General features: G+C 38.6%; 1 protein-coding gene across 11 annotated transcripts in view; it reads right to left on the minus strand.

Annotated features, from left to right (window-relative positions):
• RABGAP1L (RAB GTPase activating protein 1 like) overlaps positions 1-12,788 on the minus strand; it is a 795,491-nt gene that overhangs the window by 121,138 nt on the left and 661,565 nt on the right. The window contains exons 1-2 of one of the 11 annotated variants that reach the window (XM_073011770.1): positions 3,720-3,803; positions 690-903 (exon numbers count right to left, since the gene is read on the minus strand). The exons of 7 other annotated variants lie outside the window; for them this stretch is intronic. In XM_073011770.1, coding sequence (XP_072867871.1) covers positions 690-800 — 111 coding nt within the window. In that variant the 5' untranslated portion in view covers positions 801-903; positions 3,720-3,803. Of the gene's footprint in view, positions 1-689; positions 904-2,567; positions 3,650-3,719; positions 3,951-12,788 lie in introns of those variants that run through there. 3 more of the 11 variants (XM_007989431.3, XM_007989433.3, XM_073011769.1) reach the window with 3 other exon arrangements.

The following is a 12,788-nucleotide window of genomic DNA, read 5'->3' on the forward strand; positions in this document are numbered from 1 at the left end:
CCATTGCACTCCAGCCTGGGCAATAGGAGTGAAACTCCATCTCAAAAAAGAAGAAAAAAAAAAAGTTGGTTTCAGAGGTACAAATTGTTGATATCTTAAACTCAATAGCCATTATAATGATGACATCTAAGAGAAGAAAAAATAAACACTTGCAAGAACTTCATTTTTTGATTATGCCAGGACATGCACACACGCTAAGATCCTTAGAGAATGGTAAATTTTTTTTTTTACAAATATTAAAGTCAAACTAAAATTGTACTGTTATTTTCCTAATAGTTCTTCTTAGTAATAATTTAAGACCCTGAAAGTTACCTGATTTTTAGGTAGCTCAATTCTCAGTTGATGTTACGACTCACTGGTAGAAGTCTTCCACTTCTATGAGCCCCAATTGTAAGCTATGTAAATATAAGTAGCCCCTACCTGATAATTATATACATATTTATAAGGCAGAAACTTAAAATGATATTTGGCACTATAAAATTCCTCTGAACCTCATTATATATGAAAGCATCAGCCTAACATTTTAAGTGTGTTACTGTTATATGAGTGTTTAATTATGTAAATAAATCTTTGAAAACCTGCAGACACAACACAAAGCCAACAGCAAGTTTGCTTCAGTTGCTACAGGAGTATAGATACCATGTTAGAAAAGAAAAGAGTCCCAGAGTAGTGTGCAAGGCACTACCTACCATAGACCTGGGCTTGCTGATGGCCACCAGACTAGTGAGGAAGTCTTCATCGTGCAGCTGGCTGAAAACATGGGCGTCATAGGCTACCATAATGGAGATTTCTTCCATCATCTTGCCAGCTGGCCTTTCCACAGCAGCAGCTGCTGTCCCAGCTCCAGACCAGACTATCCAAGGAAAAATCCTACTGCAGCTCAGTGCCAGTGTACACACCCACCTGAGTTCGAGGGGGTGGAGTGTCAAAAATCCAGAAAGAAAGAGAGAGAAAGAAAAAAAAAAAGCAGCTGCTATCACAGGCTTGGCTAGCAATTCACCCCCAGTAGGAAACTAAAGGAGGTTTCTTATCTATGCAGGAAGTATACACTATAAACACCTTCTGCATTCATAACAGAGAAGCTGGAAAATTTAATTTTTGGAAACCTTTAAACTTCAAAAAAGAAAAAATGTTTCCTAACTAGAAATATCCTATAGCAATAACAACAAAAAAAAAAACTGATTTGTGTTATGTTCTTGGTAATTAAAAATTTTCACAATAGCTCATCTTCTTACTGCAGTATTATTACATGACTGTTCTTGGAGGAGAAGTAAATTTTCTTAGTGTTCTTACTGCTTATTTTTTCGTATTCTTAGAAAATAAACAGATGAAAACCATTTTAATTTCTCAGAATTTAAAGAATTCATAGTACAGTTACAAATGATCTCCTGAAGTATGAAAAAAAAATTTTTTTCCCCTCGGAGTATTTCTGTTAAAGAAAAAAAATGCCAAAACATAAAAATGAAACAGGGACAGCAATATCAATTAATAATCATTACTTCCTTTTCCTACAAAAAAAAAAAAAATAGGTATTTTAAGCATAATTTAGTTTTGTGTTGTTATTCAGAAAGCAATACAAGGGTCTCATTTATAAACTGGTTGTTTTGCTCCCATAGATGAAAGTCCTCTTTAAGGTTAGAGGTTTCTTTTAATTATTCAAATCAGTAGATAGCATTAACTGTTGGTACCTTAACCACCAGTAGTCATTTTTAAAATTACAGCTGGAGACCATAAATGAACTGCCATATTTCCAGATGAAAAGTTTAAAAGCTGCCCATAATCACCATTACAAAGTTGCTTGATCACGAAATATAATGTATACTAATTTCATGGAAAAAGAATTAAGCAAATAAAAATGAGGGGAAGACAGATAAGGCTTCTCTGAAGTTGTTTTTCAATATTCCTAATTAAGCTAATCTCTTCCCTGCTTTTTCTAGATCATGACACTGCAGTACTATGAGAAATATTATTTGTTAGAACTAGAAATCAATTTGGCAATGTTTGTCTAAAAATCAAAAGAAATAAGCTACTGGTTGAAATGTTTAGTCTTCATTACCAATAACAGGATTATGTTGTCTAAATTTGTTTGCTTTTCAGAAAATAAAACTCAGAATGAGATCTATAGTGTCTATTTTCCCATGTTTTCCTAAAGTATTTTTTCATCTACAGTAACATGATTACTTATATAACGCTTGTCCCATTTAAATGTAATTAGTAGAGTTTTACAACTGCTATAGCATTCTAGCTTATAAGAGCGAGCACAAGGAAGGAGGGAAAAGCACCTTATTACTAGGAAACAAGCAAATCTAATAAGCTTATTTAAACAAAAAAATGAAATATTTTAAATAAATCCACAAGATTAAAACAGCTGCAAACTGTGTTTGACCCTTGCTGGAGTCAGTAAAGCATTTTTACTTCATTTTTGTTCGACAGTGCTGCTTTGTCTGTTAAGCATTATTTTCGTTAACATCTTTTTCCTGCACAATTATCCTGACGCTGACTAACCAGGTAAAAAGTAAACGATAATCAGGAGACAAGGCATTATAAGGTGTCCAGGCAGTTCATACCTTTTAAACTCCTTATCTTTTCAGAAGTACTTTAAAAGATACTGTGAACCTCTTCATGCATTCACTAGCACCAGAAGATTTCAGATTATCTTGCAACATTTTCTAGATGTGAAAGCAATTCCTCTTGCTTTCATATTTTTCTTTGCTACACAGTGACTCAGTGCTTCCACACACGGATATCTGAATAAGGTGCACTGACAAAGGCACCTGTTGTGGAAGGTAAAGAAAGTACTTCCCACAATGCCTTACTCCCTGCTGGCAACCACCCAGGGGCAAACAAGAGTTATAACCGCAGTTGAGCAGCTGCCTATGCACCCTGGGAGAGTGCATTCTGCCTAACTATAGGTAATCTTCTTGGTTACGAAGAACCCTTATAACCCAAAAGAAAAGGACCAGAAAAAAGTTTTAAATAGCACCTAGAGGTGCTGTACATTAAACTCTTAAAACATTTATGGCATCAGGCTATAAGTGTGCAAAAACATTTTTAGAAAAATAATCAAAGGCGTAAAAATAGTTTAAGTTTATGTACACAGAGACTAATAACTTCAAATACTTCAGTCCTTTTAGAATTCTACACAGGTTCTTAGATAAATGTTTTTAAAAGCTTCTATAATTTATAACTTTCAACAGACTGTTCTAATTAGCCACAGTGACTAGAATTATTAATAACATGTCATTTGTAAACCCAAGTGGTCCTCTATTGGAGCCGCAGTGCACAGATTTTCTTGAGCAAGGACACTCTAAGTTTGATTTGCAATCTTCACCTTTGGTCACCCATAAAATGTTCCTTAAAGTTTACTTTTCAGAGTCTGGGAAGGAAAAATTCAAGGTTTCGTTTCCCCTTATTAGGTGTACTATATTTGTGGTTCCAACGAAAAGCATGCTCTTTGAAAACTGATGATTAGAGAAACTGTCGCTCTACTGTCATTTTCTCCAGTCTCAGAAATAACAGCTAAACCAATACCCTCCGAAACTTCAGAAGCTATTGTACACAGTCATGTCTACAAACTCTTGTTTTACCATCCCCCCAGCCCATTGATTCCCCGGGTTATTTACACCTGAGTTTCTGAGGTTATCGCCTTCACATCACGCAACTGCACTGGGAAAAAAAAAAAAAAAAAAAAAGAAGAAGGCAGTGGTGTGGAGAATTACCTGAGATCAAGGGCCGTGGTGTGGACAACACCATTTGCCGCTAAAACTTTCCAGAAGAGTATCAAACAGGCAACAGAAACCAACCGCACTCCCGGTAATCAAATAGATGGTCCCCAGTTCAAGCAGGAACTAGCTAGCTGTCTGTCCCCGGGCAAGTCATTTAACTTCACTAGGTTTCAGTTTCCTCATGGTCATGTAAATTGAGAGGGACAGAATAGATCCCTGGTTTCCACATGGGTGCAGAAAGTCAAAAGCAATGTGTCCTATTCCTATTTCCTTCCATCAAATAGGTTTATTTGATAGAAGATAGAAATAGGTTTATTTGATAGAAGCTATCAAATAGGTTTATTAGGTTTATAAACCCTTTCTGGATCTTATTAAGAAAATGTTTACGAATAAAATATCTACAATGATTTTTAAATGTTGTTCTGAGATTTTATACTGAGAGAGTATTCCATACTAGTAGCCAATTTTGCCCCAACAGTCATCCTTCTAGAACTGTTCTTTTTAACAAAAGCATACCTGGGTCATACTATGAGTCAAATAAACCATCTATTCTCAAGTGTCAAATTTAGAAACAGCCGAAACAAAAATCTTGAATAAGATGTGGCTGTTTTTCTATTGTTGTGTTCTCTGCAATGCAGCAAAGCAGTTTCATTATGGGAGTAGCATTTTTTTTATTCATCAGTCAAAGCAGCAAGTATAAAAATTATCTCACCTCACTGGGCACAGTGGCTCACACCTGTAATCCCAGCACTTTAGGAGGCTGAGGTGGGTAGATCACGAGGTCAGGAGTTTGAGACCAGACTGGCCAATATGGTGAAACCCGGTCTCTACTAAAAATACAAAAATTAGCCACGTGTGGTGGCGCGCGCCTGTAGACACAGCTACTCGGGAGGCAGGGGTTGCAGTGAGCCAAGATTACGCCACTGCACTCCAGCCTGGGCGACAGAGTGAGATTCCATCTTGGGGAAAAGAAAAAAAAATTATCTCAACTCAGGAGAGTAGCAGTCAAGATCCTTTTCCTATATCTCATATTCTACTTGTTGAATATTCTCATCATGTCAGCTACAAAATCAGGATCAGATGGAAAGAAGGACAAAACTACTATAAGAGAAATATGGTTTAGGCCAGGCACGGTGGCTCATGCCTGCAATCCCGTACTTTTGGAGGCCGAGGTGGGTGGATCACGAGGTCAAGAGTTGGAGACCAGCCTGTCCAATATGGTGAAACCCCGTCTCTACTAAAAATACAAAAAAATTAGCTGGGTGCGGTGTTGTGTGCCTGTAGTCCCAGCTACTTTGGAGGCTGAGGCAGAATAGCAGCTTGAATCCAGGAGGCGAAGGTTGCAGTGAGCCGAGATCGCACCACTGCACTCCAGCCTGGGAGACATAGCGAAACTCCATCTCAAAAAAAAAAAAAAAAAAAAAAGAAATATGGTTTAGAGGGAAGAAGGTCTTTTGCAACCCCCACATAGATGGGTGGCGCCCTGAAGATACTCTGCTCCTCCTGCATGACTGGCCCTCCTCTAATCTTTCATGAACATTCTTCCAGATGTTCCTAAATCATGCTATGCAAACATTCACAAAGTATACATGACTCAATGTTAAGCATCTTCAAAATGACAAAATGTTCACAGTGTTCACAGAGAGACAAAGAACTATGAGAAAGGCTGGTTGTGGTGGCTCACACCCATAATCCCAGAATTTTGCAAGGCCGAGGCAGGAGGACTGCTTGAGCCCAGATCTCTACAAAAAATTTAAAAATCAGCCAGGCATGGTAGCAAGTTCCTGTAGCCTCAGCTATTTGCGGGGAACCCAGGAGGTTCAGGCTACAGTGAACTGCAATTGTGCCACTACACTCCAGCCTGGGTGACAGAATAAGATGCTCTTAAAAAAAAAAAAAAAAAAGAACTATAAGAAAGACAAAATTCTATAAATACATACAGAAAATCAATATTCCAAGCAGGTTTCTATCTACTCTTAGCAGTGTGCATTACAAAACCCATGTGCTCTAAGTGAGGTAACAAAAGAGAAAATATGAATGAGAAACCACAGAAATATCAGTAGAAGAAAGCTTTTCAGAATTTGTATTTCAGAATAGTCTAGTAACACCTACTGAGTTTTTACAATGGGAAAAGAACAAGTAAAAGTTAAGTAAACTTGTTCTCTTTAAAATTATGCAAAGGTAAATAAAGAACACCATTATTCTTGTGTTGAATACCAGCCATTCAGCTCATTATCTTTCCTATCTCTCCTAGCAGTTGCTAGGAAAATTCAAAACCTCAGAAAACAGATTGTTCAAAAAAAAAAACAAAAAAAAAACCTAGCATTAAACTAAAAAAAGAAAAACCTGTGGGACATAAATACTTGCTTAACAGGTATGCTGGGTATCTTGCTGCCTCATTTGCAACTCACCACAAAGAATGAGGGTGAGGTAGATTCCAGACTATGAAAGAATAGATGCAACTCTTTAACAATTCAACTTTTTACCTCATTTGAAATTAAAATCCACCACCAACACATTCACATTAAATTTTACCTAACCAAAAGTAAATGTTTCAAGTGCTTGTAAGCATTCACTGATATTTGTTATCACCCAAAATGAAGATAGTTTCATACATACCTGAAAACATAAGTAATGCTTCACTTTGCCTCATTTTAAGCAGAGTGCACAACTGAATTCTAATTACAAATAACAATACATTAATTTCTAAAACATTCAAATAATTATTTAAAAAATTTCACTAACAACCAAATGAAACCATTTCACATGATATTCATTTCTTCATAAGATCAGAGGGTAGGTTTAGGGAACAGCAACAGGATTTCATGCAAGTGCCAATTTCTCTCAAGTTTTTCTCCCAGCCTGTATAACTCGCTTTCCAATGGGACCTCACATGCCTGCATTATGTTATATACCAGCAGCTTGCAGCAGGGCACTTGGCTAAAATCCTGCAGTTAAAACTTGACAAGTTTGATGGTATGTGAATTAAATCTTAATTTATTTTAAAAAAGCAACTCAGGCCAGGCACAGTGGCTCACGCTTGCAATCTCAGCACTTTGGGAGGCCAAGGCAGGCAGATCACATGGTCAGGAGTTCAAGACCAGCTTGGCCAACGTGGTAAAACCCTGTCCCTACTAAAAGTACAAAAATTAGCTAGGTGTGGTGGCACATGCCTGTAATCCCAGCTACTCAGGAGCCTGAGGCAGGAGAATCACTGGAACCCAGGAGTTGAGATTGCGCCACTGCACTCCAGCCTGGGCGACAGAGCAAGACTCTGTTTCAAAACAAAAAACAAAGAAAAAAACAAAAAAACTCAACATTTACTAAATGCTTATAATGTGTAAAAGGGGGATTACAGATTTTATAATATAGTAATACAAATAATCTATAACAATGAATATTTACTGAAAATGTTATAATTGTGGCCGCTAATAAGTATTCACTACGTCCTAGACACGGAATCTCATTTAATCTTCACTGTGAATCAATAAACTAGATACCATAATTTTCCTTTTTTGTAGATAATTAAAATATGGAGAAGTTTTGTGATTTGACTCAATACCTACAGCTAGAAATAGAGCTGCTAGGATTAAAAAACAGGTGTGTCTGTTTCTAGTGTGCACGCTAAAGGATAAGGAAAGTAGGCAAACGTATACCAGAATCAGTCATGTGTCAAACACTGCTGCTTCTCAAACACTGATGTCTCCTTGACACACATACGTAGGTTACAGACTATTAAAAAAGCTATGTCTGTCATGTAATACAATAATGAGTGATATAGGACTGTGATAGAATGAAGTCCCTCTGCAGATGGGGAAGACTTCATGGAAAAGATGGATTGAATTTAGATAGGCAAAGTGAAATAATTTTTTACAGGGAAAAATGAATTTAGAATGACTAGAGTGGTAAACTGATACTGGACACAGTAGAAGTTTCAAAGGCAGATTTAAATTAGCCTATGGTAGTTTGCAAATATCAGGTCAACAAATAGGCCAAAGCCAGTCATTGAAGATTATTAAATTTCTGCCTTGCTAGCTTCCATTTATGCCATTAGAGAAAGGAAGTGTGGGCTCCAGAGTTTAGAATAACCTAGTTTGATACTTGGCTCTACCACTCACTGGCTATGTCTTAGTCTGTTTGGGCTGCTACTGGAATAGAACACCATAGACTGGATAACCTACAAACAACAGAAATGTATTTACCACATTTCTGAAGGGTGGAAGATCAAGGTGCTGGCAGATTCGGTGTCTGGTGGGAGCGTGTTTTCTAGTCACAGGCAGAGGGCTTCTCTCTGTGTCCTCACATGGTAGAATGAGGAAGGGGTCTCCTTAGAGACTTTTTTATAAGGGCACTAATCTCATTCAAGAGAACTTAACCCTCATAATCTAATCACCAGTCAAAGGTCCCATCTCTTAATATCATCACATTTGAGAATTTCAACATGTGAATTTTGGGGGGACACAAATATTCAGTCTACAGCAGTGACCATAAGCAAATTACATAATTTGTCTCACTTCTTGGTTTTCTCATCTGTATTAGTCCGTTTTCACACTGCTATGAAGAAAAACCCCGAGACTGGGTAATTTATAAAGGAAAGAGTTTTAATTGACTCACAGTTCTACATGGCTGGAGTGGCCTTTGGAAACTTACAATCATGGTGCAAGGTGAAGGGGAAGCAAGGACCTTCTTCACATGGCAGCAGGAGAGAGAAGGGAAAGCAGGGGAAATGCCAGACACTTATGAAACCATCAGATCTTGTGAGAACTCACTTACGATCACAAGAACAGCATGGCAGATGCTGTTCCACTCACCTCCCATAATCCACTCCTCCACGATCCACTCACCTCCTTCCCTGGACATGTGAGGATTACAATTTGAGATGATATTTGGGCAGGGACACAGAGCCAAACCATATCATTATCCAGAAAATGATAAAATAGTGCAGTGAGGTACCTGACTCTGGAAAGCATTTGATTGATGTCGGTTGTTATTATCAATATTAATAAAAATGATGCACAGAGGGGCAAAATTATTTGAAAAAAACTAAAGAGAAGATGGAATTGTAACCTTTAGAAATGGGGCAGGGAGTGAGGTTCTCAATATACAAGAACACAACCAATGCCTCCATTTTTTTTTTCCCGTATTTCCTTGTCCAGGAGGGACGAATAACAGTGTCACACAATTTCACTCCTCTACCAATTTTCCATAAACAACTAAATCTTTCTGGATGCTGATTTATTTGGGAGTAATTTGGTAATTTACATGAGTCCTCTGTCAGAAATGATTGAGACAGGTTAGTGGAGGTAAAGCCTTTTTTTCTTTTTTTTTTTTGAGACTGAGTCTCCCTATGTCATCCAGGCTGGAGTGCAGTGGCCGGATCTCAGCTCACTGCAAGCTCCGCCTCCCAGGTTTATGCCATTCTCCTGCCTCAGCCTCCCAAGTAGCTGGGACTACAGGCGCCCGCCACCTCGCCCGGCTAGATTTTTTATATTTTTTAGTAGAGACAGGGTTTCACCGTGTCAGCCAGGATGGTCTTGATCTCCTGACCTCGTGATCCACCGTCTCAGCCTCCCAAAGTGCTGGGATTACAGGCTTGAGCCACCGCGCCCGGCCGGAGGTGAAGTCTTGATAGGGAGGCCTGGGTAGGGCAGTGGGGCACAATCTCCTATAGTTTGCTGCCCTCTCCAGTTTCCTGACTACAATGCAAACAGAATTTAATCAATTACCTCTTATTAAACTGAGCAACTATGAGAACAGGGAAAAACGAACATTTGTTTTATAATGATATTAATCTATTGTAATCTGATCAACAAAACACCATTACTATGGGCTATCATGTGAAAATAAATAATCCCTCTTCATAACTGTATTATAGTAAGGTTTTCCACAGTTCATTTTTATCTTGAGTCAAAAGAAATACCCTGTGCAGTGGTTTAGAGTAGCAGTTAACTCAGAAACTAAGAACTGACTAACCACTTCACTTCAAAGATGTCAAACAAGTTTCCATCAGAGGTAAACGTGGAAGGGGAGAGAAATAACACTTATTTAAAACCTAGTGTGCTAGGGAGGAGCCATAATTTCATTATCTCTTTTAGTTCTTATACAATACTTCATAGCAGGTTTTATTATGCCAATTTTACAGAAGAGATACTTGCCCTAAGAGTTTAACCAATTTAGGCTGGGCGGCATGGAAATCATGCCTGTAATCCCAGTACTTTAGGATGCCAAGGTGGGTGAATCGCCTGAGGCCAGGAGTTTGAGACCAGCCTGGCCAGCATGGTGAAACCTCATCTCTACTAAAAAGACAAAAAAAATTAGCTGGTCGTGGTAGTGGGTGCCTACAATCCCAGCTACTCAGGAGGCTGAGACTTGAACCCAGGTGGCGGAGGCTGAGGTGAGCTGAGACAAGCCACTGCACTCCAGCCTGGGCGACAGAGCAAGTGAGACTCCATCAAAAACAACAACAACAACAAAAGAGTTGAAGCAATTTAAAGTCACACTACTTTGGCTAGGCTCAATGACTCATGCCTGTAATCCTGGTACTTTGGGAGGTTGAGACGAGAGGATCACCTGAGATCAGGAGTTCAAGACCAGCCTGGACAACATGGTGAAACCTCGTCTCTACCAAAAATACAAAAATTGGTGAGCCTGGTGGCATGCACCTGTAATCCCAGCTACTTAGGAGGCTAAGGGAGGCTACTGAGGAGAATCACTTGAACCCAGGAGGTGGAGGTTGCAGTGAGCTGAGATCATGTCACTGCACTCCAGCCTGGGCAACAGAGCAAGACTCTGTCATAAATAAATAAATAAATAAATAAATAAATAAATAAATAAATAAGTCACACTACTACTAAAGGAGAGTTATGATTAAACCCAAACATGTGATTACAAAGGCTCAGGTTTTTTCCCACCTACATTAGGTTTATCACAAATGAAAGCAAGATTCAATTCACTTTTGAACAGCCCATTTGGAAACCCTGAAATAGAAGTTTTAAAATTTCTAATGGTAGACCATATTTCTCTTCTCTCAGTATTTTGCTCTTAATATTGTATCCTTATATAATGAAAATATGGGCTGAAAACTTCTATTGCATCCAATAGTATATATCTCTCTCTCTATCTATCTATCTATCTATCTATCTATCTATCTATCTATCTTATTTTTTTTTTTTTGGTGCGATCTCAGCCCACTGCAACCTCCACCTCCCGGGTTCAAGCATTTCTCCTGCCTCAGCCTCCCAAGCAGCAGGGATTACGGGTGCACGCCACCACACTCAGCTAATTTTTGTACTTTTAATAGAGACAAGGTTTCACCATGTTGGCCAGGCTGGTCTTGAACCCCTGACCTCATGATCTGGCCGTGTTGGCCTCCCAACATGTTGGGATTACAGGCATGAGCCACCATGGCCAGCTATCTATCATTTTTGAGACAGGGTTTCTCCCTTGTCGTCCAGACTGGAGTGCAGTGATGCATTCACAGCTCACAGCAGCCTCAACCTCCTGGGCTCAAGTGATCCTCCCACCTCAGCTTCCAGAGGAACAGGGACTACAAGTACCACCACTCCCAGCTAATTTTTAAATTAAAATTGGTTTTTTTCTTTCTTTTTGAGACAGGGTCTCATTATTTTCTAGGGTGGAATGCAGTGGCATGATCACAGCTCACTGCGGCCTCGACCTTCCAGGCTCAGGTAATCCTCCTCCCTCAGTCTCCCAAGTAGCTGGAACTAGAGGCATGTACTACCAAGCCTGGTTAATTTTTTTATATTTTTAGTAGAGAAGCGGTTTCACCATGTTGCCCAGGTTGGTCTCGAACTCATGAACTCAAGCCATCCACCCATCTCAGCTTCCCAAAGTGCTGGGATTACAGGTGTGAGCCACCATGCCTGGCCTGTAGTAGTACTTATTATATAAGGCATTTGCAAATATGAAGAGAAAGAAGACTGAAGGCAATTTATCAATTTCTTCTCAAGTTACTGATGAATGCAATACACATATCAACAGACTGCTATAATGGAAAATATCATGTGAATTAAGGCAGCATTCTTGTCAGTGATGGCTTCCATGATGTTAAAAATTGGCTTTATGCATGCTTTTAGAGCAACAATAAATTGCTTAATGGTCTAAAATAAAATAATAAAAAGATTTTCATAATTTTAAAACAGTTGTCATAGTGGTGGCAGTGGCAATGCTCAGAACATTCTAATTTCATTCATTTGAATGACAGTTTGTTTTTTATGTTAAATCTAAAATATGTCTTTATATTTCTATAGATAGGGAAAGATGAGAGAAGGAGAAAAAATAAATGTTATGGTTGAAGTTTAAACTCTTTGAATATTGGCAGGCTGGCATCTCTCTCTCTCTCTCTTTTTCTCTTTCTCTCCCCCTCCCTCCCTCCCTCCCTCTCCCCACCTCTCCTTCACTCTCTCTCAAACTTACATATCTCTTAAAAATTATTTTTGTCCTAAACTATTTGGCAGATATTGTCTTTGTATCCGATAACTTACTAAGTATGAACCTTTAAACTTCACTCTAGTTATCCTACATTGTTCTCTTTGTACAGTGGTTGACAATGCAAATAAGATATGAACACAGTTGAGATGTGAACATGATACATACAGTCTTATAGATTGCAGTTTATAAATAAGCTCTACATTAGTCAATTGTAGATGAAATGTTCTATTATTTATAGTTACTATAGCTACTAATAATCTAATATTGCCTTTTCAAAAAAGTTACAGGTTCTTGCTATGTTGCCCAGGCCAGACTTGAATTCCTGGGCTAAGCAATCTTCTCACTGCAGCCTCCTGAGTGGGTAGGACCACAGGCACAAGTTACCGTGCCGGGCAATATTGCTTTAAAAACACTTTATTTTATGATAGGGTAATGTCTTACTGAAGATACTCCATTAAAACAAAAAATGTCTGATATGTATAGAGGGTAATTAATCATTATACAAAATGTTATCTTAGGAGTTCTTGCCTGTGAAAGAAAACAAGCTACAAAATTGCCCAAAGCCTCTCTGCAAGATAGAATTCTAAAGTAGCCATTTTGCAAAGCAGTTCC

The sequence above is a fragment of the Chlorocebus sabaeus genome, chromosome 25, assembly GCF_047675955.1.
Source record: "Chlorocebus sabaeus isolate Y175 chromosome 25, mChlSab1.0.hap1, whole genome shotgun sequence".
NCBI lineage: Eukaryota > Metazoa > Chordata > Mammalia > Primates > Cercopithecidae > Chlorocebus > Chlorocebus sabaeus.